Genomic DNA, 27,061 nt, shown 5'->3' with positions numbered 1-27,061 from the left:
AGCAGTGTATGAGAGTCCCAATCTCTCCACAACCTCGCCAGCATTTGTTATTTTCTGTCTTGTTGAACTTTGCTACTAGTGCTGGAACAAGATGGTATCTCATTGTTGTTTAGATTTGCATCTCTCTAATAGCTAGTGATCGTGAGCATTTCTTCATATGTTTGTTGAATATCCTCCTTGGTGAAGTCTTTGCAATCTTCTGTTCAGCTATTTTATCTTGTCAATTCTTCCATTTACTTTAGCTACTCTTTGTTCATGGTCATGTTTCAGAGTTTCTTCTGACATCCATTTTGGTCTTCTTTTCCTGTCTCTTTAATGACCTTTTACTTTCTTCATGGATGATGTTCTTGATGTCATCCCACAATTGCTCTGGTGTTCAGTCATTGGTGTTCAAGCATTAAATCTGTTCTTTAGATGGTCTCTAAATTCAGGAGGGATATAATCAAGGTCATATTTTGGCTCTCATGGACTTCTTTTGTCTTCAACTTCAACTTGAACTTGCAGATGAGTAGTTGATGGTTTGCTCTACAATCAATTCCTGGCCTTGTTTTGGCTGAAGATACTGAGTTTTTCCATCACCTCTTGCTACAGATGTAGTCAGTCTGATTCCTATGCATTCCTTCTGGTGAAGTCCACATGTATAGCCACAATTTGTATTGTTGGAAAAAGGTATTTGCAATGAATAAGTTGTTGGTCTTGCAATATTCAATTGTGCAATCTCCAGTGTTATTTCTATCACCAAGGCCCTATTTTCTAACTACCAGTGATTCTTCTTTGTTTCCAACTTTTGCATTCCAATCACCAGTGATAATCAGCACATCTTGATTGCATGTTCGGTCAATTTCAGACTGCAGAAGCTGGTAAAAATCTTCAATTTCCTCATCTTTGGCTTTGGTGGTTGGTGCATGAATTTGAATAATAGTAGTATTAACTGGCCTTTCTTGCAGGATATGGATATTATACTATCCCTGACAGCATATTAGGCTCTCCTATTTTTGTGCAAAATTCTACTTGAAATGTTTTAGCGTGCTCTTTTCTTTGAGGACCAACTAAGGGCCCACAACACCATAAACTGTTAACCAGTTCAGCTAAAAATTCTAAACCAATACAAAGAATTCATGTAACAAAGTATCATGTATTACCTTCTGATATTGTTTTTAATTGCCTGGAGTAGGGGATACGACTGTCAGCTGAATTCAAAATAGAGCTCCAGTGCTTCACGGCTATGGGATTGTTTCTAAGCCATTCTATGCCTAGTTTTCCTTATCCATGAAATGAAGATGAAAGTAGCTATCCCACATAGTTGTTATTCACATGAGATGGATTAATGTATGAAAAGCACTTAGTTTAGCACACACTGTGAATGCACATAGCATTAAAAAAAAAACCACTGCTACAGAGTTAACTCTGACTCATACAGACCTTCATTGGGTTTCCAAGGCTGAAAATCTTTAAGGAAGTGGATTGCCTCATCTTCCTTCCACAGAGAAGCTGTGGTTTTAAACTGCTGACCTTCTGCTTAGCAGCCAAATGTCTTACCCACTACACTACTAGAGCACATAGTATCAAAACAAAAAATAAACAAACAAAAAACCCACCACCATCAAGTCAATTCCAACTCTTAGCAATCCCCATTGGGTTCCCAAGGCAATAAATCTTTATGGAAATAGATCACCCAGTCCTGCTTCTGCAGAGTGACTGGTGGGTTTGAACCACCAACCTTCTTGTTAGCAGTCAGATGTCCTAGGCATTGTGCTACCAGAGCACACAGTATATGCTTTAGATAAATAAAAGGAAAGAAAAGGTTAGCTAATCTCTGGTGGCATAGTGCCTAAGGCATGTGACTGCTAACCAGAAGGCTCACTGTTCAAACCTACTGGCCACTCCTCGGAAGGAAGGATGAGCAATCTACTTCATAGTGATACTGCCTCGGAAACCCAAGGAGGGGTCAACTATGAGTCGAATCCGACTCAACGGCAGTGGTTTAATACCTATTGCTGTTACCTGAAACTCTTAGTCTTTTATTGTTATTTAGCACATTACAACCTGTCCCCAATTCATTACAAGCTCTCTCAGTACAGGGACAGCATGTTGTTGTTGTTGTTGTTATGTGCCATCAAGTCGGACCTGACTCACAGCGACCCCTCCTTGGGTTTCTGAGGCAGTATCATTACAGAAGTAAATTGTCCCATCTTCCTTCCAAGGAGTGGCTGGTGGGTTTGAACTGCCAACCTTCCGGTTAGCAGTCAAGTGCCTTAGGCACTATGCCACCAGAGCTCCCATAAGGACAGCATAATATCTTTCAATGCATTCCCTATAGTGTTTGGCCACCACCTACAAATCAGCAGGGCCTCACTTGGGGTTTTCCACATGTGAAAAGCAGTTTCCACTGTGAATTAACCAGCTGAATTCACTTTCTCACAAGAAAAATCTCAGTATCAGTGTAGCGGTCCAAATACCTGCACAAATGAACAGTATTTTCTGGAGCTTTACCAGACTAAATCAATATTCAGGAAGTGCCAGTTTTAAACTCCCAAGCTTTTAGGTACTTTTATGAAATATCCTGAACTATTCAGTGCATTTTACTTTCAAGTATAAATTTATAGTCACTGAAAGTTAAATTTACTGTAAATTAAAACTTTCAAATAATATACATAATTAAGGGGGAAAAAAAAGGAGAAGAAAAACTTCACACATGCATAGAGAAAAAGAATTACATAAACCAGCTTTTTTCAGGGGTTATTCCTGAACAGTTCTATTAACTCCCTCCACCCAGAGATTTAGCAAAGAACATACATTTCCTTTGCATTATGGGAAAAACAGTTTATAAAAATATCCACTGATGCACTGAGGAAGAGGAAGACATAGAAAGGTGCATGGGAGGTAGACAACAAAGATGAACCCTTTTGCACATACAGTATTGCGTTGTCAGTGAAGGCAAACATGGATATATGGGTGGATAGATGGGTGGACAGGCTGAACTATCAGGTATGTCTATCTAGGGCAGAGTGTGCCCATGTCCATGTACAGGGTTGGCAGACAATGTTTCTATAAGTGTATTTGTATTTTCTGTAAGAATTTCCAGGTATACAGTAGAGCTGACATGGTTGTAGTCACTTCTTAGCCACAGCCAGCTACCCAAAGGAAGCAAATAGTTGGACCTGTAGGCTTTGGTCCATAGTCACAGGGGACATCAAGCCCAATTGGCATAACATACTACAAAAAACATTGTTCCACATCCTATTTTGACAAGAAGTGACTGGGATCTTAAAAGCTTGCGAGTGGCCATCCAGATGCAACGATGGGTCTCTCCTCATCCGGAGCAAAGAAGAATCAAGAAAACCAAAATTCATGGAAACAATTAGGCCAAGCAACTGGTACACCATGCAATCCTCAGCCCATACAACTATGAGACCAGAAGAACTAGACGGTGCCCAGCCACCACTGTCCCCCCACTCGGAGGGGGATCTATGTAGGATCCTGGACAAAGTGGGAGAACAATATGCAATAACTCAAAATCATTTGGAAAAAAAAAAAAAAGGAACCAGGTTTGCTGGTCTGATACAGCCTGATGGAACCACTGAGACTATGGTCCCTAGCTGCCCTTCAGGTCTGAAACTGAACCCACTCCTGTAGCTTCCAGCCAAAATGTTCAGAATATGAGCTGAACATATGCATTAGATAGATACACTCCTTAGAGAGATCACTCATGGGAGAATAGAAGGGCTATGTATACACAGGGAAACAGCTCAGGAGGCAGGAGTGCATTAAGGGAACGACACAAGGAAGAAGTAACTATGGGGAGGAAGTGGGAGGGGAGCTGTTGCATTGTGGTAAATTGTTGTCAGTGTCAGGAGACAAAGTATGTGTGAACTGCCGCATGGAAAGTGAATTTGCTCTGTAAATTTTCACCCAAATCACAACAAAAATTAAAAAAAAGAAAAATAGCCACTGATAAGTCACATGCATAGTCTTCTAAACAGTCTTCACTGTACTAGCTAACAGTCATTTATTTTACAGCTCTTGTGACTTACCCAAGTAGATGCAAGTAAGCCTGTTTTGTAGCGCAATTTCTTGTGCCCGTATGTGTTTTTTCACAGTCACTGGGAAGTAGGTACCTCCCTTAACAGTGGCATCATTGGCAATAATCATGCATTCTACCCTGAAAGGCAGAAATTTCATTGGAAAGAGAATGAGCGATGTCTTTAAAAGTAAAGGCCAATTACATCTCACCCTAAAAGTCTCTAATATAATCTTCAACTTCTAACACATAACATTAATGATACTCCTCAGAAGACAATCTTATTTATAAAAACAAGCTTTAATCCTGGCTCATGTATGCATTTACCTGATACAGAATGATCATTTTTAATAAGTTTACAAACTCAAACTTGATTTTTAATGAGTCATCAATCCTAATGTGTGTCTAATTTATCACTATAAATAACTGCCTCCTTTCCCATGACACCAGAAAAACAGGATGGTGCCTGGCAACCATTACTGAATGTTTTCATCAAAGATTTTACGCTTACTCCTCACTTATTGACTATCTTGTTACTTGACATCTCACATTTACAACCACTTTGAAATATTTTCAGATGGCAGAATTCTCTGATGGTCTGGGCCCCATGGAGGGCTACAGCTGGGCCCAGCACACCTTCCAAAAGCCACCATGAATGATATACCAGAGGCCCCAGCAACAACCAGGCCACATGGAGGACAGTGCTGCCCAGCCACAGAGGCCTTCTCTTGTTCATTCAATGTCTTGGCCCAGCCACAGAGGGCGTGGGGTAACAGTGGAATGAGGTTGTAGATGGGCAGGGGGAAGTCAGGGAAGGACCCGAAGGAGCTGCAAAGGTCAATAAGAGGAGATGGGAAGGAGAGGGGAGGGAGAGAGGGAAGAAGGTTGCAAGAGGCTACAGGGCCAGGGGAGATGGAGTATGAGCAGGGTCTCTGCCCAGGGCAGATGGCAGGAGGTAATGGGCAGAAGATGAGCAAGATCCATGCCCAAGGCAGGCAGGACACAGCAGCAGGCAGAGAGTAAGTGGGCTCCACAACCAGGGCAAGCACCAGGAGATGATGGGCAGTGGGCACCATCCAACCATCACTACCACCCACCACCACCACCCCAGGCTCCACAGTGGTATAAAGGAGCGGTAGGAAATGGGGGACCAATATACCATTCAATGCACATCCTGAGATGTGCCAGGGTCACCCAATGGGCAATGAGCAACTAGGGTAGAGGAGCAATGGTACCAAAAACAGAGCATGGGCCCTAACTCTCATGTAACACTGATTCTGCATAATGATCTGGTCTTTGGAACCTAACCATGTTGATAAATGAAGAATGGGTATACAGAGGAATCTTGATCAAAAGGTGGGATATATAGAACACAATTTCAAATTCTCATGGACTTCAGACTGTTTGAAGCCATGAAGGCTGGATGAATTCCTGAAACTATTGATTGCTTGACATAATCTTTAAAACTTAAAGTATCCCCTGAAGTCTTCTTAAAATCAAATAACAGTTTAGCCTAATTAGCAAAGCATGTCTGCCATGAACATTATGCTCTTGTGAGAACTATCTATATGGGATCTGTGAACCTGAGTCTGTGTGACTACAAGACCAGAAGAACTAGATAGTGCCTGACCACCGTCAACCACTCAGAAAAGGACCAGTGCAGGACATCCTGGCTAGAGTGGGAGAACGTATGGAACAAAATTCAAAATCATAAAAAAAGACCAGGTTTACTGGCCTGACAGAGCCTGGTGAGACCCCTGAGATTATGGCCCTTAGCTACCCTTCAGATCTGGAACTGAACTCACTCCCCTGGCTTCTAGCCAAACAAGAGACAGGTACATAGTGTAAACATTTACATCAGGTAGATACACTCCTTAGAACGATCAATCACAGGAGAACAGAAGGGCAGAATTTGAACAGGGAGATAGCTCAGGGAGCAGGAATGCATAGGAAAGAAGGACACAGGGAAGAGGTAATTACAGGCAGGAAGTAGGAAGAAAGCTGTTACACTGTGAGAATTGTAGTCAATGTCATGAAACAAAATGTGTATGAACAAAATGCTGTATAGAAAATGAATCTGTTCTGTAAACTTTTACCTAAAACACAATTTAAAAAAACTATATATATATGTACATATATATATCTTCATATATATATTTTTTCATATATATATGTAAATATATACACATATATATACACACACATATATATATATACACACACACACACACATACATACATATATATATCTATATAGGAGCTCTAGTGGTATAGTGCCTAAGGCACTTGACTGCTAACCAGAAGGCTGACAGTTCAAACCCACCATCCACTCCTCAGAAGGAAGATGAGGCAATCTACTTCCGTAGTGATACTGCCTTGGAAACCCAAGAAGGGGTCGCTGTGAGTCAGATCTGACTCAATGGCAGTGAGTTTATGTATGTATATACATATATGGGGTAGAAGTGACAACAACTTGAAAAATTAGTGAGGAACCTTAGGGGGCAGTGAATATATGTTAATGGGAGACAAACTCAGAAAAGGAGGGTGAGAATGGTTGCATAATTTGAAGACTATGATCAACGTCCCTAAATTGTACATGTAGAAACTGCTGAGTCGGTGTATATCTTGCTATGTATATTCTCAACAACAATAAATAAATAAAAGAAGTCTATTGAGTAACTCTCTGAATTGTAATTCCTGATGAAAATAAAGTGAACATTAACTACACATGCAGCCTAGGCCAATGTTATTACTTCTCACACTAGGGAACATGGCCAGCAGGGTTCAACACAAAACAAACGTGGTTCCTCTTCTTCGAGCATAAATTTTATTTACTGGGTCTCACAGAACCTTTTCTACATGAACATTTTATAGCATGAAATGCAAATTTTTAATGACTTTAATATTAAGCAAATTGGACTTCAAAGGAAATTTAGGCTTCAGGCAGGTGCTGGGACAGAATCCACAACTCTAGGGAGTTCACATTTCTCTGCCAGTGGGAGCGCGACACTGGAAAAGCTTGCAAAACCCTGGTACTGGAAAGAGGTGAGGCTACGGCATCAGACAAACTAGCCTGGAATTCTAGCTCTACCACTTGCTAGTTCCATGACTCTGGATAAGGACAAAGCCAGTTTTGCTCATCTATTAAAAGGTCACAAACATGTTACAGAATGGGAAATAAAACCAGTCCACAAAAAACACTGTATTAAATGTTTGTTTTGCCTGCCCAACATCCACATTCTGTCAACAGAACTCCTATTTTTCTTTATCTTTAATCTCTGTGGCTGAAAGGGGCTAACCCAGAGCTTACTCTGTACTTTTCTATTCAACCTCTACACAGTGGCTCAGCAACTGGCACAGGCTCCAAACCCAACCACTTAGGACTTTTTTTCCTCACTGCAGCTGCTAAGCTTATAAACTGTAAGGCTTGGAGGTATCTTTGCTTCTGTGTTAGAGAGTGCACCTAGGAACAAGGCCAAAGCACATCAAGGTAGACCAGGGGTAGAAAACAGCTTGTGGTGTAACTGATTATAAAGTTTGAGTTCCTGAATCAAGCCACACCTAAACTTCTCAGTTAAGAAAGTCAATAAATTCCATTTCCTCTTAAACTACTTTAGAGCAGGTCCTGAATCTGTACAATTCCCAAGTGCAATTATTTCCTTCCAAGTTGGAAACTTTATAAACTGAGAACAAGGCACAAAGCAAGAAAATCAAAATAAGAAATATGAAACATAAACAGTATGTCTATAGGTCCTTTTTTACATTTGTTTATGTTAAAAAAAAAAGGGGGGGGGCCATGAACTTGCTCCAAAAGTGCTCACAGTCATTACCACTGGAGGTATAATTAAGAGTAACTACCCTCCTGCTCGGGAGCGCTAGTGGCATAGTGCCTAAGACATTTGGCTGCTATCCAGAAAGCTGGCAGTTCAAATCCACCAGCCACTTCTTAGAAGGAAAACTGGGCAATCTACTTCCTTAGAGATACTGCCTCAGAAACCCAAGGAGGGTCAGTACAAGTCGACTCGACAGCAGTTTTTTTTACCCTCCTGCTAAGGAGGTCTGGTGGTATAGCTGCTAACCAGAAGGTCAGTGGTTTCATCCCACCAGCCACTTCATGGAAGAAAGATGGGGCAATCTGCTTCTGTAAAGACTTAACAGCCTTGGAAACCCAATGGTGGTTGCCATGAGTTGGAATCAACTCGATGGCAGTGAGTTTGTTTTTTGTTTGTTTAAACCTATTTCTAGGAGCCTTGGTGGTACAGTGGGTATAGCACTCCACTGCAAACTGAAAGGTTGGGTGTTTTGAACCCAGCAGCTGCTCTCCTGAGAAAAACGTGCCAACCTTTTACTCAGCAGCCAAATACGTTAATCACTACACCACCAGAGAGCCTTATATATTTAGGTATCTTTAAACAGAAACATACACAAAACAAAGTTATGTATTGATCAGCTGACAAATATATCGTGACCAGAAGCTCACAGGAACCTAACCTTGTATTTCTTCTACATGTGTATAAATAAATTTAACATCTAACAACTTAGACTCCCTCCGTCTATAGTGGTTCTCAAACTTTAGCATATGAAAACCCAGAGGGCCTGTTAAAACACAGAGTGTAGGACCCCATCCTGAGTTTCTGAATTAGTACTTCTGAGAAGACAAGACGTGAGAATCTGCATTTCTAACAAGCTCTCAGGTGATGCTGATGCTGGTGTCCAGGGGCTGCATTTAGAGAACTACTCCTCTAAGAATGATTGTCACCCTAGATGTTTAAGAGACTCCCTGTGGAGCCTCTGAAAACAGGGCTTCGGGACTTCAAACTCATTCATTCCGGTTCAACTCCCTGCTGTCAATCTGCCTTCTCACTCCAGCTACTCTGAATCAGAATTTACATTTTAACAAGAGCCCACCATAAGCCCGTGCTTACCTTGCTTATTTGGTAGTGGACATTGCACAGGCCAGGTGCACACCTGGAGATTCTGATTAAGTAGGGAGGTCTGGATTGGAGCCAAGGATTTTGCCTGGGTTTTTTCCCCTTTAATTTTAAAGTCCAGATCAATCTAATATGTATCTGGGTAGAAAGCCTCAGCCCTAAATAACATATAGCTTACCACTTGCTTGCTAATATGCAAAGTCAGTGCTGGATGCCTGCACCTCATCAGAATCTTCTGACCACACTGCTGAGTAGGTAGGATACTAACCCGGACACTCTGCCAATGCCTGTAATGATGCCACCAGCAGGGACTTCCTCATTATCATATAACTGGTAACCTGCAAACTGGGATAATTCCAGAAATGGAGACCTGTGGGGGGAAAAAGATGTTGCTTAAATTACTGTCATTAAAATTTTTTTTAAAAAAAAATTTTAAATAGCTATACATGAAAAAGCTAAGACTTTTTTTAACATAGCAATGTTTCAAATACCCATATTATAAATAAATCCTACAATGAGAATTTATAAAAAATAAAACAAAATCCAATGTGAGTATTTTGGGGACTTACATGGTATGTTCACACAACAGAACACTAGGGACTTATTTTAAAAGATGTTGTATAATGTGTGTATGAGTTTAGAAAGAGAATAGCATCTAACACTTATGTAACATTTACCATGTGTCAGCCTCTCATCTAAGAGCTTCAGAAATGCTCACTCTCCTCAGAACTACTCTGAGGTGGATCCTATTATGATCTCCATTTCAGATGAGGAAGCTGAGATGTACAAGGACTACATAATGGGTCTAAGGTCACACCAGTAATGAGTGGCAGAGCTAGGATTTCATACAAGCAGTCTGGTTCCAAAGATCAGGCTCTTAAGCACTGTGCTATTCCACCTCAGTTATACTGGTGTCACACTGGTTAAAGCGCTTGGTAGCCAACCAAAAGGTCAGGGTTCAAACCCACCAGCTGCTCCATAGGAAAAAGAAGTGGTGATCTGTTTCAGCCACATCTTTGCAGCCTTAGAAACCCTATGGGACAATTCTATTCTGTCTTGTAGGGTTCCTAAGAGTCAAGATCGACTTGACAGCAGTGGGATGGATATATATATATATATATATGCATAAAAATGGTCTAAAAGGACCTACGCTAGGTATGAACAGTGGTGTTCTTCATGTTGGTGTGTATGTTTATTATTTCGTATATTAACACATGGGAGCTCTGGTAGCTAGTGGCTAAGGCACTTGACTGCTAACCAGAAGGCTGGCGGTTCAAATCTACCAGCCACTCCTCGGAAGGAAGATGGGGCAATCTACTTCCGTAGTGATACCGCCTTGGAAACCCAAGGAGGGGTCGCTATGAATCGGGTCCGACTCGACAGCACATAACAACAACAACATATTAACACATATTGCTTTTGTCATAAGAAAAAATATATTTTTTGAAGTCTTCATCTAGTCCTCTCTCTCTCACCTCACATCAAACCCTTCAGGAAATCCTGTCAGCTTTACCTTCATAATATAACCAGAACCTGACCATCCTCACCACCTCTACTACCACCACCCTAGTCTGAGTCACAATCATCTTTCCCTTGAATCACTGCAATACTGTTCTAATTGTCTTATTGGCTCCACTCCTGCTGCCCTAGTATACTCACAAACACAGCAGCCCGAAAAACGTTAAGTCATGTAAACCATAATAGTCTTCTTCTCAAAACCCTGCAGAAGTTCCCATTTCTCTCAAGGTAAGAGCCAGAACTCTTAGGATAGCCTACAGAGTCCTACATAATCTCACCCCATCTTTTATTACTCTCCCATCACCCTCTCCACTGTAGTCATTCCAGCGTCCTGGCAACTCCTTGGGCTTATCAGGCATACCCTCATCTCAGGGCCTTTGCTAGCCCTGTTCTCTCTGCTGGCACACTCTTTCCCCAAATATTTGCAAAGCCCTCTCTCTTCCTACCTTCAAACCTTTCCTTAGATGTGACCTTCTCAATGAGGCCTTCCCTGACCATCCTATGTAAAACTGCCAACTAGCCACCAAGTCTTTCTCCCCCTTACTCTATTCTACTTTTTCTTTTTCCTGTGGCATTTATCGCCTTCTAATATCCTATACAGTTTACACATTACATTTACTGCTTATCTCCCTTTGCTCTACTGTAAACTCCAGTAGGGCAAGAATCTTTGTCTATTTTGTTCACTGATATATCACAAACACTTTAAACTTTATCTCACCTACTTTGGTCATCTTGTCAGAAGGGACCATTCCCTGGAAAAGATATCATGCTTAGTAAAGTAGAGGGTCAGCGAAAAAAGGGAAGACCCTCAACGAGATGGATTGACACAGTGGCTGCCAACGATGGGCTCAAGTACACCAAAGAGTGTGAGGATGGCATACGATCAGGCAGTGTTTCATTCTGTGATACACAGGGTTGCTATGAGTTGGGGTCAACTCAACAGCACCTATCAACAACAGCACCTCAAATAATGCCTGACACCTAATAAACCAAACCAAACACACTGCTGTTGAGTCGGATTCAACTCATAGTGACCTCTCCTTGGGCTTCCAAGGCAGTACCACTATGGAAGTAGATTGCACAACCTTCCTTCCGAGGAGTGGCTGGTGGGTTTGAACCACCAGCCTTCCGGTCAGCAGTCAAATGCCTTAGGCACTATGCCAACAGAACGCAATAAACACTTGTTGAATGAATAATAAAAGCATTTATGTCTGGGTGGTAGCAACCCTCTAGGACAGAGTAGAACTGCCCCAAGGCTGTAAATCTTTATGGAAGCAGACCACCTCATCTTTCTCCCATGGACCAGCTGGTGGCTTCGAACTGCCAAACTTTTGCTTAGTAAGCCAAATGCTTTTCACCACTTCTGTACCATAGGATTTTATTTTCCTGTAGCGTGATAATGTTTTTCTAATTTAAGATGTTTATTTCAATCATTACAGTAAGAATTAGAATTTGTAATCATTTTCTGAATCAAGGAATAGAGAACACTCTATGTTAGCTCATCAGTAGGTACCAACCCTGGATCTATAAGATTGTCAATTCTTTCTCTAGGTAACAGTTTTCCTCTTGATTTGTGTCGGGCTCGGGCTTTCTCACCACCTCCTACAATAAAACACAGATTAGATTAGATTAGATTTACATGACATAAGATCTCCATTTAACTTAATGCCAGAGAAACCCATAAGGCTTAGTCCAAAATATGGTGACTTTTAAAAAAGTTCAACTTATCCTGTGAGAAACTGCAAATTTTTTGGATCATTCACTCAACTTACAAGGTGCTAATTTTCTAAAGTAAATAAACTGACCTTTTTGAAAATCACTCTTTGATCCCTCAGTATACAGTAAGTCCCCAGGTTACAAACACCCAACTTATGGACAACTCATACTTGTCCTTTATTATGCAAATCTGCCCTCACTTTGAAACAACTGAACTAAACCCTACTCCTAACAGGTCCCTCATCACAATCACCTTCACTTGCTGTACGTGCAGCTTTGATATCAATGGAAAGGCTCTGAGCCTTCTCTTGCACTAAACCCACCAACCCACTGCCATTGAGTCAATTCTAACTCAACAACCCTCTACAACAGAGTAGAACTACCCCAAGGCTGTAAATCTTCACAGAAGCAGACTGCCTCATCTTTCTCCTATGGAGCAGCTAGCTGGTGGCTTTGAACTGCCAAACTTCTGGTTAGTAGCCAAATGCTTTCACCACTTCTGTATCAGCGTTCCTTTCTTACACTAAAGTAAGAGTAACTGCAGCATAGTGAGTTGCTTAATATGGCCCTTCTGGACATAGTCCTCCATTCTGTCATGTATTGTAAATCCTGGCCTCTATGTCTGTGGTTACAGTCTCATTTTGGGGTGAGTTGTCTGTTACATTGATGAGGCAAGATTAGGGTTAGATGTATCTTGAGCCCAGCATTGCTGGAGGGTGTGACTCAAGACACCACCCTTGGTTTCCTTGAGAATATATATGTGAACGCTCTGGCAAACTTCGCTCCCTTACTCTGGATCCTACATTGGAATTGTCATCATCTCACCCCCAGCTCTTGGGGACCTGAGATAGCAGCCAGCTGTCTGATCTGCCAGTTTGGGTTCATCTACCCCTGCAACTATGTGAGTGAGGACAATACTCCAGACCAAAACCTTACCCACAGATTTGGGACCTGCCAGCCTCTACCACCTTGAGAGCCATTTCCTTGGCAGTTCGTGAGTTCTGTAAGATGTTATGGCAAAATACAGAACCCTAAAACAGGAGGGAGAGGATTGAGGGGAGGAGGACAAGCTGATGTTAGACATGATGGAGTGGAACAGCAGTTTGGAAAAGTTGGACACTTGAGGCATTTTTAACCTCTGCCTCATAAGGACCAGCCTTGCATTAATCCTTCTAAAAGAATTATTCAAGCACTAAGTAAGAACCATAAGCATTTGCTCCAGCTTATCTACAAATTCAACTTAAAAACACACTCAGGAACGATCTCATTCATAACCTAGGGACTGCCTGTATTATGTTTTCTGAATTTCCCAGTAATTAAAGAAATTACATTATATTTTTTCTACAATTCACACACTGCAGACACTGCCCAATCTCCACCACATTTATTAAATAATACCTACTACATATATCTAGCACTGTGCTACATGGTAAGAGAAGACTGAAAATACCCACCTTCATTTGTACCATGTAAAAGCATTATTTTAGGAATAACTTTCACGGTAAGCACAGTAAAACTTACCTAAAAGTGCCACTAGTGCCCTATAACATTTTAGGCCCCCAAATGACACGAGAACACCTTATACAGCAATTTTATAATCTCTTTTTCTAAGTAACTTAACTCAAAGATTATCTGCAGTAGTTGTTCCAGCATTACAACATGACAGAGAAAATTACAGTAACTGAAGAGCCTGCTAAGGTAATGTGGCAAGGCTACCTGAGGCCAGAGGTGCACCAAGCCTCACTCAGCCAACCGAAGCACTGATGAGCTCTTCTTGAGAACATCTGGAACCCACTCTCCACAGTAACAGATTAGGAACTGAAGCACCAAATTGTACCTGAAAATGTTTTCATTGTTGCCTAATAATTCTACCTTCATACAGTCTTCTTTTTTCCTTAACTTTTTATTGTGATTTGGGTGAAAGTTTACAGAGTAAATTGGTTTTCCATTCAACTGTTCACGTCATTCATTGCAATCCCCACAATGTAACAGCACTTCTCCCACCTCCTCCCTGAGGTTATCATTTTCTTTGGTCCTTCTTTACCACCCATTCCTGCCTTCTGAGCTTCATACCTGGGCAAATGCTGCCCTCTGATCTCCTATGGCTGATTGTTCTAAGGAGTGTTTACACCTCCTTGGTGTTACTGTCACCTCATAGGACTGTCTATTGTTTGGCTAGAAGTTGAGCCAGAGTGGGTTCAGTTCCAGACCCAAAGGTTGGCTAAGAGTTTCCTACAGTCTTTATTTAATGAAAAGTTAAGCTATTTAAGAAAGCCATTTTTGGGAGAATAGAAGGGTGTGTATGCACAGGGAGATGGGCAGGCAGAAGTACATGGGAGGAAAGGACACAGGGAAGAGGTAACTATGGGGAGGAAGTGGGAGGGAAGCTGTTGCATTGTGGGAAACTGCAGACAATGTGTATGTGAGCTGCTGTATGGAAAATGAATTTGCTTTGTAAACTTTCACCCAAATCACAACAAAAATTTTTAAAAAGCCATTTTTATTTTGTTTTTTGAGGTAATAAAAATAAGCTCGTATCTATTTCAAACAAGTTTCCCACGTCAAACTTTATTTTTCAAACCAGGACTCTCTACTGTATTTGCGGGCTTTTTTTTTTTTTTTCCTAAAGAGGCGAATGACATATTTTTAAGATTAAATCTGCTTTAAGATTACAGAGAAAATTATATCACACATCTAATAGTCTTTTGAAATGAAAATAATACTGGGAAGGAAAGACTTAGTCACATAATACTGGGAATTAAGGCAGATCACTGTTCTCCCAACAAGTTCTCTACTGAGGCATGTTTAGGAGTAGATAAGGGAGATACTGGCTACAAAGGGGCAGAGGAAATTTTTTTTTTTTTTAATTGTGATTTGGGTGAAAGTTTACGAAGAAAATTCATTTTCCATACAGCAGTTCATACACATTTTGTTTCATGACACTGACTCCAATTCCCCACAATATAACAGCTCTCTTCCCACTTCCTCCCCATAATTACCTCTTCCCTGTACCTTCCCTCCCATGCACTCCTGCCCCCTAAGCCATCTCCCTGTGCAAATACTACCCTTGGTACTCCCTGGATTGATCTTGCTCTAAGGAGTGTATCTATTTGATGTAAATGTTCACCCTATATGCCTGTCTATTGTTTGGCTGGAAGCCAGAGGAGTGAGTTCATTTCTAGGCCTGCAGGGTAACTAGGGGTCAGTCTCAGGGGTCTCACCAAACTCTAGAGGCAGAGGAAATTCTTGGGAGAGATGAGTATGTCCGCTGGAGCAGCTGGATCCAGTCACCTTTTCATGGTTTAGTTATAAGAACTAGTAAGCGCTGCTTTCTAGAATAAATAAGTTGATTTGGATTTCTGTGGCTTCAAACTAAAGAATCAGAATACAGGGTAATTTCAAAACAATATTCTTAATATTTTATGAGCACCTAATTTAGAAGGAGATATATGAATTTTATGATTGTGAGGATGGCAGAGGACCGGGCAGTGTTTCATTCACTGGGTCGCTATGAGTTGGAACAGACTCAGCAGCCCCTAACAACAGCAACCAACATATGAATTTCATAGCCGTCTTCTTTATTTCTTTATTTATTTTTAACAAAACTCTCCCTGATACCCTCATAGGGAGATGAGACCAATTACTGACATCTGAATGAAATCTCTGCTTTAACACACTCTGTGTTTTATTTTGTTTTGTTTTTTCTCTTTTTTTTTTTTTTGATTTGGGTGAAAATTTACAGAGCAAATTCACTTTCCATACAGCATTTCACACACACTGTCTCATGACATTAACTTTAATTTACCCCAATGCAACAGCTCCTATCCCACTTCCTCCCGATAGTTACCTCTTCCCTGTGTCCATCCCTCCAAGCACTCCTGACCCCTCAGCTGCCTCCCTGTGCATACACAGTACTTCTTTCTCCCATGATGGTTCTCTCCAAAGAGTGTACCTACCTCAGGTAAATGTTCAACTCATATACCTGTCTTGTGTTTAGCTGGAAGCCACAGGTGTGGGTTCAATTTCAGACCTGAAGGGCAGCTAGGGGCCATAGTCTCAGTGGTTCCACCAGGCTCTATCGAACCAGCAAACCTGGTCCCCACCTTTTTTTTCCCATATGATTTTGAGTTTTGTTCCACATTGTTCTCCTTCCCTATCCAGGATCTCCTACAAAGATCCCCCTCCAAGTAACACACTCTGTGTTTTGTATGTGTTTTTTCATGTCATGGTAAAGGGTTTAAAGAGTTTAATTGATTTTGACTAAACTGCTATAACAAAAAAAGACAAAGACTGCAATATTCCAAATGAGTCTATTTTCTGTCCTTTTCAGTTAGTTTTGATTGATTTGTTCAGTGGAGAGAAGACAGAAATGGCTGCTGATAGTGAATGGCCATAATTCACAGAACCACTCTGAAATATCAAGTTATAAATTACTAAAAATTGACTGGGGATTAAATAACTTGACTGAAATTGTTTAATTATTAGAATAACAAAACCAGTCTAGCCCACCACTTTCAAAATCTGACAACAGACCAAAGCACTGAGTCCCCTGCTGTACATGCACAGGGCCTCAACTAGGAGCAATACCCTCTCCAAAGACGCTAGCTACATCAAGGCACTTTGGCAATGCTGAAAGCCATTTTAATTACTAAGGTACCAAACAGTAAATAATAGTTTCTTGATGGAAAGTAGCTCACAAACAACAAACGGAAATTAACGTTCACTCTTAAACAACAGTTTCACGGTGAAAAATCAATGTTCCTTCCTACAACATTGGGTGGGCATGTCAGGTGTCAGCAGGTATGGCATGGTTCACATGCTCCAAACAGAACTGCTCTAGGAGCAACCTCTCCTTGGGGCACACCCAGGCTCCACAGGCAGGACCTCCTCTGCCTTAGTGGGATTTTTGGTCACAGCCCAGCCCACTTGGGCCCCTCATCTCACTGCCACCACAGCTGCCTCTGGGCCTATCGCTCTCAGCTGGGGTTTCTGCTGCTGCCTGGGACCACCGCTTCTGGTGCTACTGCTTCCAGTGCTGAGCTCATTACTGAGTTATTCCCCCACACACACTCCTCTCAGACTGCTCTGCTGCCACTTCCCTGTTCAGCAGACACACGCTTCTGCTTTCTCCTGGCCTCCACTACTGTTTCTCCCAATCCTGCACTCTTTCTGGGTCCGGGGTTTCTGCTGCTATTGGTGCCAGTCTCTTTGGAAGAATTTTCCAACCTCTTATCCCCTAGGCTGATGATTCCATTTTGGGACAGGACTAGGCAGGAGGAAGTATTCCTAAGCAACTTCCTGTGCCTCTGAGGACGAGCTCAACCTTCCTCTGAGAGCAGAATATTCTTACTCTCCAATCTGAAGCTTCCTTGAGCCTCCCTCCTGCTTGGGCCTCTCTCCTCCTAGGCTTTTTACTCACCTCACAACAGGAGGCCTCCTGAGGCTTAGTCAGCATCTGGCTGCCAGGTGATCCCCCTCAGACAGGTTGGCCTCTGCTCGTTGGCCTCAGTTGTGGGCCTCCTCTCAGGACCCAAAGACCAATGGTCCACTGCAAAGGGGTTCCACACCTCGCATTGAGCCGCTTTCTCCGCTAATACCCTACATACATGATCAGACTGCCTCTTTGTTCACCTACCATAAGTCAATTATCTTGCCATCATCCTTAAAGTTCTCAAAAGAAAAAAATATATATGTAAGTTATATTTGTATTTAAACTAAAGAGAAATCGACCAAGATTTCTCTGAATTAGTTTCCTAATTCTTTCTACTGGGAGTCTATCCTCTGGATAGGATAAGATCACACCTAAGAATGTATACTTAAGAGAATACTCTTAAATCCACAGACTTACAGATACAACAGAAAGAATGCTCCTGTTTCTAGATATGAACATGTTGGAAAGATATTTTTTAAAATGATGGCTATAAGATTCATATATGTTCTTCCAAGTAAAGTACCTGTAATGTATTAAGAATCTTATTTTGAGAATGATCTGTATCCAAGCTCTTTAGTTTCAAGTCACATGGTCCTGTAAGAGTACAACTGTCTTATATCCTGAGAACAGCACAACAGAACACTGCAGCTCACCATATCATGAAGTATTTGTTTATACATTAATGCTGGGTACTCCTCCCTATGCAGTTGTATCCAAGCAAAGAACATCGTTTACATCTACAGTTTAAAACTAGGAAATAGTTTTTAGAAAATCTCATTTATTAAATTAGCAATGAACCTATGAGAAGTTATTTCCAAGGTATATAACACAGTGGAAAATGTATAACTTTGCAAAGTTTACCAGATAGCATGAATATGGCTGATGAGCAGGAAATGTTTCAGCTGCTTTAAGTAAAACAAAAGATAGTAATCCTGTGGTTGAAATAAGGCTTTAACAAAAATACTTAAAAATGTGGTAAATTTTAGTTCCCAATTCATCCCAATATGACAATGTTATCTAAACAGAAGAAAAGAACCCAGTATTAGGAAAAATAAACTGAAATAAAATGTCTACATATCAGCAAATACAGTCTTGAAGAGTTAAAAGCTTAATGCTACATGTTTTTCCTGAAACCAGTAATTATAATGGGACATCTGAGGAAAAACAAACTGATGAATAAATGCAGTGTTTACCTATTCTTATATGTTGTGCTCGATCATGTAGTTGATCTACTAGTGCTTTCATCTGCTCGTAGTTTTCCTAAAACACAAATGAAAACAGGACAGAAAATATTAGGAAACAATTTTCTTTTTACCAAAATAAGCTCAAAAACATAAGTCTCTGCCACCTCACTGTGTCCTCCACACTGCCCCCAATCCCAATCCATGTGGTTTTACTGGCTGTACACTGGAATTACTGAGGAACTTAAAAGAAAAAAGAGTTGATGTGTGGTTCTCCCTCTTTCCCTATGATTCTGATGTCTTTGGTCTTGGTGTGGACTGGGCGTTAAGATCTTTAAGAGGGGCCTAAGTGCTCTGAGGCATAGTGCCTAAGGCATTTGACTGCTAAGCAGAAGGCTGGCAGTTCAAACCCACCAGCCACTCCTCAGAAAGAAGACTGGGCAATCTACTTCTGTAGAGATAATGCCTTGGAAACCCAAGAGGGGTCACTACGAGTCGAATCAACTCAATGGCAGTGAGTTTGGTTGTTTTTGGGGTTTTTTTTCTTTTGAGTGATTCTAACGTGCAGACAAAATAGAGGGGCACCAGCCTATAATTTCCATTCCTGACTTTCCATTCAGGAAAAACTGGAAACATACCTGAAAGAAAGCGGCTGGTAAGAGACAAATCTCCCATCTTACTTTGGAAATGTTTTCTCATCATCATCGTATCTATTGACATAATAGCGTGAGGCATGGGAAACCAAGAACTTTGCTCTACAATTAAGCCCAGGTTATGAGATCCCTTTTGTTCACATACAGAGAATAGGGAAACACCTCACAAATTGACTCAGACAAAAACAAAGCTCTGTACCACAGCATGTTCAGCCCATTGTCAAGAGGTGGCATTGCAGCAGCTTGTATAATGTCACTTGAAATGTATAAAGGGACTTAGAACAGCCAGAGATGCCTCTGTACTGAGAACCACCAGCGTAGAAACACTCCTTGTAAGCAAGGGCTGTGTCCTAAGAGAGCTCTAAATAGACGGCCCCATCTTCCTTCTACAGAGCAGCTGGTGGGTTTGAACCACCAACCTTCTGCTGTTGTTGTTATGTGCCATTGAGTTGGACCCAACACACAGTGACCCCTCCTTGGGTTTCCAAGGAGAGATCACCATGGAAGAAGATAGCCCAACCTTTCTTCCAAAGAGCAGCTGATGGGTTTGAACCGCCAGCCCTCTGGTTAGCAGTCAAGTGCCTTAGACACTACGTTACCAGAGCTCTCACTGCCTGGTTAGCAGTAAATGCCTTAAGCACTGGGCCACCAGAGTGCCTTATTAAAAAAAAAAAAAGGCTTTGGAAAAGAAAGGGCTCCTTCAGTTTGAGCAGAAAAGAGCTGTGGAAGATGGAGCCTGTGACATCTCAGTATCTTCTCCTGAGGCTCTCACCCTGACCCTGGGGCTGCAGCCACCATACTGTGGCTCAAGGATGGGTGCACTATGCTGACTCCAGGCCCTGACTCCTTTGCTCTGCTCTCATTTACCACTTTCCACCATGCAAATGAGAAAAATACCCAATTAATATACTGTTGCTACCTGGAAAAGGGTGAGACAGGCCCCACCCTCAGATGCAGGAAAGGGAGAGGAAGGCCAAAAGCCACAGGATCCAGGTAAGAGGAGGGAGACAGGCCCCACCCCAGAGGCAGGAAAGGGAGGGAACACCAGGGACAACAAAGCAGCAGGATTCATGTGGACATCACCAGATGGAGTATATAGGAATCAGACTGACTACATCTGTGGCAAGAGGCAATGGAAAAAGCTCAGTATCTCCAGCCAAAACAAGGCCAGGAGCTGATTGTGGAATAGACCATCAACTACTCATATGCAAGTTCAACTTGAAGACAATTAAAACAAGTCCACAAGAGCCAAAATATGACCTTGAATATATCCCTCCTGAATTTAGACACCATCTAAAGAATAAAAGTGATGCACTGAACACCAATGACTGAAAAACAGAAGAATTGTGGGATAACATCAAGAACATCATCCATGAAGAAAAAGCAAAAGGTCATTAAAAAGATGAGAAAATAAGAAAAGACCAAAATGGATGTCAGAAGAGACTCTGACACTTGCCCTTGAGTGAAGAGTAGCTAAAGCAAACAGAAGAAATGACAAGATAAAAGAGTTGAAAAAAGATTTCAAAGAGCAGCTTGACAGACAAAGCCAATTACTATAATGAAATGTGCAAAGACCTGGAGTTAGAAAACCAAAAGGGAAGAACATGCTCTGCATTCCTGAAGCTGAAAGAACTGAGGAAAAAAATTAAGCCTCGAGTTGCAATATTGAAAGATTCTATGGGCAAAATATTGAATGATGCAGGAAGCATCAAAAGATGGCAGTAATACACAGAGTCACTGTACCCAAAAAGAACTGGTTAATCTTCATCCATTTCAGGAGGTGGCATATGTTCAAGAACCAATGGTTGAGAGAAGAGGTCAAAGATGCACTGAGGGAACTGGCAAGGAGCAAAGCTCCAGGAATTGACAGAATACCTATTGAGATGTTTCAACATATGGATGGCTCGCTGGAGGCACTCACTCAGTTATGCCAAGAGATTTGGAAGACAGCTACCTGGCCAACTGACCGGAAGAGATCCGTATTTGTATCCATTCCAAAGGAAGGTGATCCCACAGAATGTGGAAAGTATCAAAAATATTATTAATATCACATGCAAGTAAAATCTTACTGAAGATAATTCAAAAACATTTGCAGCAATATATCGACAGGGACATTCCAGAAATGCAAGCTGGATTCAGAAGAGGACATGGAACAAGGGATATCATTGCTGATGTCAGATGGATCTTGGTCAAAGCAAAGAATACCAGAAAGATGTTTACTTCTGTTTTATTGACTATGCAAAACCATTTTATTGTGTGGATCATGACAAATTATGGATAACATTGAGAAGAATGGGAATTCCAGAACACTTAATTGTACTCATGAGGAACCTATACATAGACCAGATCATTTGAACAGAACAAGGGGACACTGCATGGTTTAAAATCAAGAAGGGAGTGTGTCAGAGTTGTATCCTTTCACCATACTTATTCATTCTATATGCTGAGCAAATAATACAAGAAGCTAGACTATATGAAGGAGAATGTGGCACGAAGATTGGAGGAAGAATTATTAATAACCTGCAATACGCTGATGACACAACTTTGCTTGCTGAAAGTGGGGGTGTCTTGAAGCACTTACTGATGAAGATTGAAGAATACAGTCTGCAGTATGGATTACATCTCAATATAAAGAAAACAAAAATCCTCACAACTGGAACTATAAGCAGCATCACGATAAATGGAGAGAAGACTGAAGTTTTCAAAGACTTCACATTGCTTGGTTCTACAATTGACACCAATGCAAGCAGCAATGTATAGCAGAAAATGTATAGCACTGGGCAAGTCAGCTGCAAAGGACCTCTTTCAAGTGCTGAAGAGCAAAGATGTTTCCTTGAGGACTAAGGTGAGCCTGACACAAGCCATGGTATTTTCAATCACCTCATATGCATGTGACAGCTGGACAATGAATAAAGAAGACCGAAGAAAAGTTGATGCTTTTGAGATGTGGTGCTGGTGAAGAATGCTGAAAGTAGCATGGACTGCTAAAAGAACTAACAAATCTGTCCTGAAGGAAGTACAGCCAGAGTGCTCCTTGGAAGTGAAATAGCCAGACTCTGTCTCACCTACTTTGGTCATGTTATCAGAAGGGACCATTCCCTGGAGAAGGATGTCATGCTTGGTAAGGTGGAAACGACGAAAGAGGGGAAGGCCCCAACAAAATGGATTGACACAGTGGCTGCGGTGATGGGCTCAAGTATAGCAAGGATCGTGGAGCTGGCACGGGACCAGGTGGTGTTTCATTCTGCTGTGCATAGGGTCACTATAAGTCAGGGACGACTGGATGGCACCTAACGGTAACATGTGGAAAAGAAACCATATTTATCTCACTGCACAGGTTGACTAAAACTATTATTTTTTATTTGTTTTGTGCTTTGTAAGGTTTATTCATGTCAACATTTGCACTTATTCTAGGGTTAAAGATCTATCTAAATTAAGTGTCTGTTTCAGAATCCTTGATGTTACAAATCCTTATTGATCATGAAGAGTCACCACCAGGTAGGGAACTGCAAAAAGGGCAAAGAGGCCACATGTTCTGACCTCCTCTAATCCCACAAGAGGAAGGCAGAATCACCATCAATAGTGCAAGGCCTATTCCTGCCAGGCCAGACATGCTGCCTCCCTCCAGCCCTTTCACCAACCGTTCCTCCCAAAGCACCACCACTTCTCTCCTGGGTTCGATAATTTGCTGCAGGGGCCACACAGAACTCACAGATTATGAGGTTTATTAGGGAAGCACCACAGGCTACAATTCAAGTTCAGGAAAAATGCTCAGTCTCTCTCCAAGCCCACCGTCCCTCAGCCAACAGTCTCCTACAGTCTCTTTCCCAGCAGTGCTGGTCCCTCCGTGTCTCACTCAGCAATGCGTGTCTCTTGCGTCTCTTTCCCAGCAACGCGTGTCTCAGGAGCCCAGGTCTCTTTCAGCAGCAGGTCTTCCTCAACCAGCAGTCAGAGAGAGTTCTGCCTCTAGGAGGCCTCCTTTTGAGCCCGGCAGGGTGGTCAAACTAGTCAATCACAGCATCAGAACTCTAAGCACCTGAGAGAGAGTGGGCACCTCCCAGAACATTGTATTGTGCCACACCCAACAGAAATAACCCAGGTGGATAGCTTCAGCAATCAGGAGCTCCTCAGTTGCTCATAGAAAATCCTACCTTGGAGTTTACAAAGACTTATGGGTAGAAAAGCCACACTAAGTAATTTACTACACCACAGGAACCTTCTCGAAATGATCCAACCAACCAACCCCACTGCCATCAAGTCAATTCTGACTCATAATGATCCTATAGGACAGAGTAGAACTCCACCCCACCCCCAATAGGGTTTCCAAAGCTTTTACAGGAGCAGACTACATTGTCTTTCTTTCAAAGAGTTGCTGGTGGGTTCAAACTGCTGACCATTTGGTTAACAGGTTAATGCTTTTACCACAGCAGAGCTCCTCAAAATGACCCTGTGTTTGAAATTCCACTTTATGTCTTTCCCCTTCTTAACTCAATTTTCACAATGTACAGACAGACCCATTCTGTTGTTTTTAACAAAAGAATTCTCAAGTTTAAAGAATTTCTAAAAAGGGGCCTCTTCCAAGCTGTCACTCTTGCATCTCTTCACTTTCAAGCAGTTGGGATTCTAAAATACCTTTTGGAATATACTGATGAAAAAGCTGGGACAACAGGACTTGGCAAGTTTATTATTCAACATGTTATTTCATGCGCTATTGGAACCTCGCCCTACTGAAGGGAAAACAAACAAAACAAAACAAAAAACACCTAAGCATTTCCATTATCTCACCAAGTATGTAAAAGGTTATGCCATTTACTTAGGAACAATCATATTCTCCGTTTAAAATTGAACTTTCTACATAGAAAGTTTCAAATATATGCAAAAGCAGAGATTAATATAATGATCAAAATATAGCCAATGTACTTCAACAACTATCCATATATATATGGTCAAGCTGTTTCATCCATGCCGCCACCCCTTTCCCCACCACAAATTATTGTGAACAAATTCCCAGACATCCTAACACTTCATCTGTATTTCATTATCTCTAGAAAACACACACACACACACACACACAAATACCATTATCACATCAATAATAACCTAACATCATCAAATATTCAGTTAACGAAGGCAGTTCCCCAATCGTCAGATAGATTGGTTTTTCACAGTTTATTTTAATGGTATCCTACAGGGTCGCTATGAGTCAGAATTGACTCAATACCAATGGGTTTGCTTTTTCAGTTCATATAAGGCCTATATACTCACAAAGGAGCTCTGGTGGCTCACTGGCTAAGGCATTTGACTGCTAACCAGAAGGTTGGTAGTTCAAACCCATCAGCCACTCCACAGAAAGATGAGGCAATCTACCTCCATAAAGATTTACCACCTTAGAAAACAAATGGGGGTCACTATGAGTCAGAATCGACTCCACAGCAGTGAGTTTGGTTTTTGGTTGTATACTCACAATTAGCTGATATGTTCCTTAAGACATTTCTAAAATACATATCCCTCCACATTTTTTTTTCTTGAAACATTTTGTTTGCTCTATACATTCTTTCCACAGTTCAGAATGTGTCCCCAGATCTCCTTTAAAAGGTCTGTCCTGAATTGTGTCCCCAAAAATATGTGTCAACTTGGCCAGGCCATGATTCACAGTAGATTGGAAGTTATATGATGTAATCATCCCCTATAATGTGATCTGATGTGATTATCCTCCATCTGTGATGTGCTGTAAATCCTGACCTCTGTGTGTTAATGGGGCAGGATTAGGTTATGTCAATAAGGTAGGATTAGGGTGGAATGCAACATCCTCACTCAGGTCAAAGCCCTGATCTGATGAAAGGGGAGTTTCCCTAGAGTGTGGTCTAAATGTCTGATGTAAGAGATAAAATGAGAGAAAAGCAAACAGAAAGATAGGGACTTACTACCACCAAGAAAGAAGTGCTTGGAGAGCAGTGCATCCTTTGGACCCCAGTCCCTGTGCTAAGAACCTGGTGGGCCCATGGGAATACTGCTGCCAAGACACATACATGGCAATCTTCAAGGAACACCAGGCTCACAGATATTGAAGTCAGACAAAAAACTTCCTTCAGAACCAACAGAGAGAGAAGCCTTCTTCCCAGAGCTGTCGCCTTCAATTTGAGCTCTAGCCTCCTAACTGTGAGAAAATAAATTTGTTTGCTAAAGCCATCCGCTTGTGGTATTTCTGTCATAGCAGCCCTAGATAACTAAGACAAGGTCCTTCTCCCCTTCTATAGCTAGAGGCTCTCTGATTCAGGTACACCTTCATTTTCATTTTTATCTTCTCAAACACCACATCAAGAACTCATTCCCTCCATCTGCACTCTACTTCCTAGTCTCCTGCCTGCTTTGCAACCACGGCCACCAAGCTTCAAAGCTGGTAACAACAGTTCACATACATATAGAGAAAGCAAGGAAACATCTATGAAAGAGACTCCAAATCCCCAGGTGCAGTCAATTGCCCAATTTAGAAGACCATCAATCAAGACTAACACTAGTTATACAAGGGATCTTTACCCCACTTAAGCAAGCCTCCCAGTTAAGAAACAACTGAAACACACACTAACTGCCAAGGATTTCTGAAGCACATGGTGGTGGGAAATGTGGGAGTGGACAGTACTATTCTAAATATGAAATTAGGGAAATGAGGCAGAGAGAAAGTGGAATACGGTCAGGGCAGCAGGATACAGAGCCTGCATATGCCGTCTCTCAAACCAAGACACTGCTTTATCCTTTGCTCCGCTTCTAGGGATGCGTTTGCATCAAAGTTTACTGCTTAAAGCTAGAGATCCCACATCTCCAGAAGGTGCACTCAAGGGTGTTCTTTTAACATCTAACATAGCTTAAGGGACAACATCACTCTCCACGATGTCTATATCTGTAGTGGAGACAGTTATCTGCTTATCCATATCCATTTGTCCTTAATAATGAAATCCCAATTTTATTCAAGGTGGCAGCGTGCCCAGCTGGAAAACTTAACATACCACAGCCTTCCTTTGTAGATAGGCGTATTCACATAACTAAATTGACTAAATTGTAAGTAATAAAAACTAAATTGTAAGGCAGAAGTTGTGAGGTATGACTTTTAGGAAGGTTCCTTAAAAAGAAGACAAGCAAGTGGTCTACTCACCCTGCCTCCTATTCTATACTAGGAACTCAGACAAAACGGCTGGAGTTTAAGCAGTCATCTTAGACATGAGGTAGATTCTATTACCTGGTCAAAAATTTCCTGTCCCTCCCATCTTCACTAACATTCACTGTGAGAATATACTTTCCAGCCTCGGTCTTTGAGTCTTACCATTTACTTGCTCTGACCAGTGGGATGTGGGCAAAAGTGACAGTGTGCCGCTTCAAGCAGAAGCTTTCAAAGTGTCCAGGTGTTTCCATGTAGTTCCACTCCTGTCTTGTGCCCCTACTCACTACCAAAAGAAAAGCATCCCTCAATAGTCACTGCCCCTTTACCTGAGTCCTGGTGCTCCGGCTACCTAGTGCTGCTCTGACCAGAATACAACGTAAATGGGACAGTGTTAACAAACAGGAGTTTATTCTCTCACAGTTTGGAGGCTTTAAGTCCAAGTTCAAAGTGCCAG

The 27,061-nt window shown here is 41.6% G+C and overlaps 1 protein-coding gene across 1 annotated transcript in view; it reads right to left on the bottom strand.

The window, feature by feature from the left end:
- Positions 1–27,061, bottom strand: part of MCCC2 (methylcrotonyl-CoA carboxylase subunit 2) — a 122,512-nt gene that overhangs the window by 91,106 nt on the left and 4,345 nt on the right. The window contains exons 2-5 of the mRNA XM_007943364.1: positions 18,811–18,877; positions 11,988–12,072; positions 9,221–9,322; positions 4,035–4,162 (exon numbers count right to left, since the gene is read on the bottom strand). Coding sequence (XP_007941555.1) covers positions 4,035–4,162; positions 9,221–9,322; positions 11,988–12,072; positions 18,811–18,877 — 382 coding nt within the window. The remainder of the gene's footprint in view (positions 1–4,034; positions 4,163–9,220; positions 9,323–11,987; positions 12,073–18,810; positions 18,878–27,061) is intronic.

The sequence above is a fragment of the Orycteropus afer genome, unplaced genomic scaffold, assembly GCF_000298275.1.
Source record: "Orycteropus afer afer isolate SDZICR_OR568_19922 unplaced genomic scaffold, OryAfe1.0 scaffold00104, whole genome shotgun sequence".
Taxonomy (NCBI): Eukaryota; Metazoa; Chordata; class Mammalia; order Tubulidentata; family Orycteropodidae; genus Orycteropus; species Orycteropus afer.
This window is presented reverse-complemented; position numbering and strand designations above follow the sequence as displayed.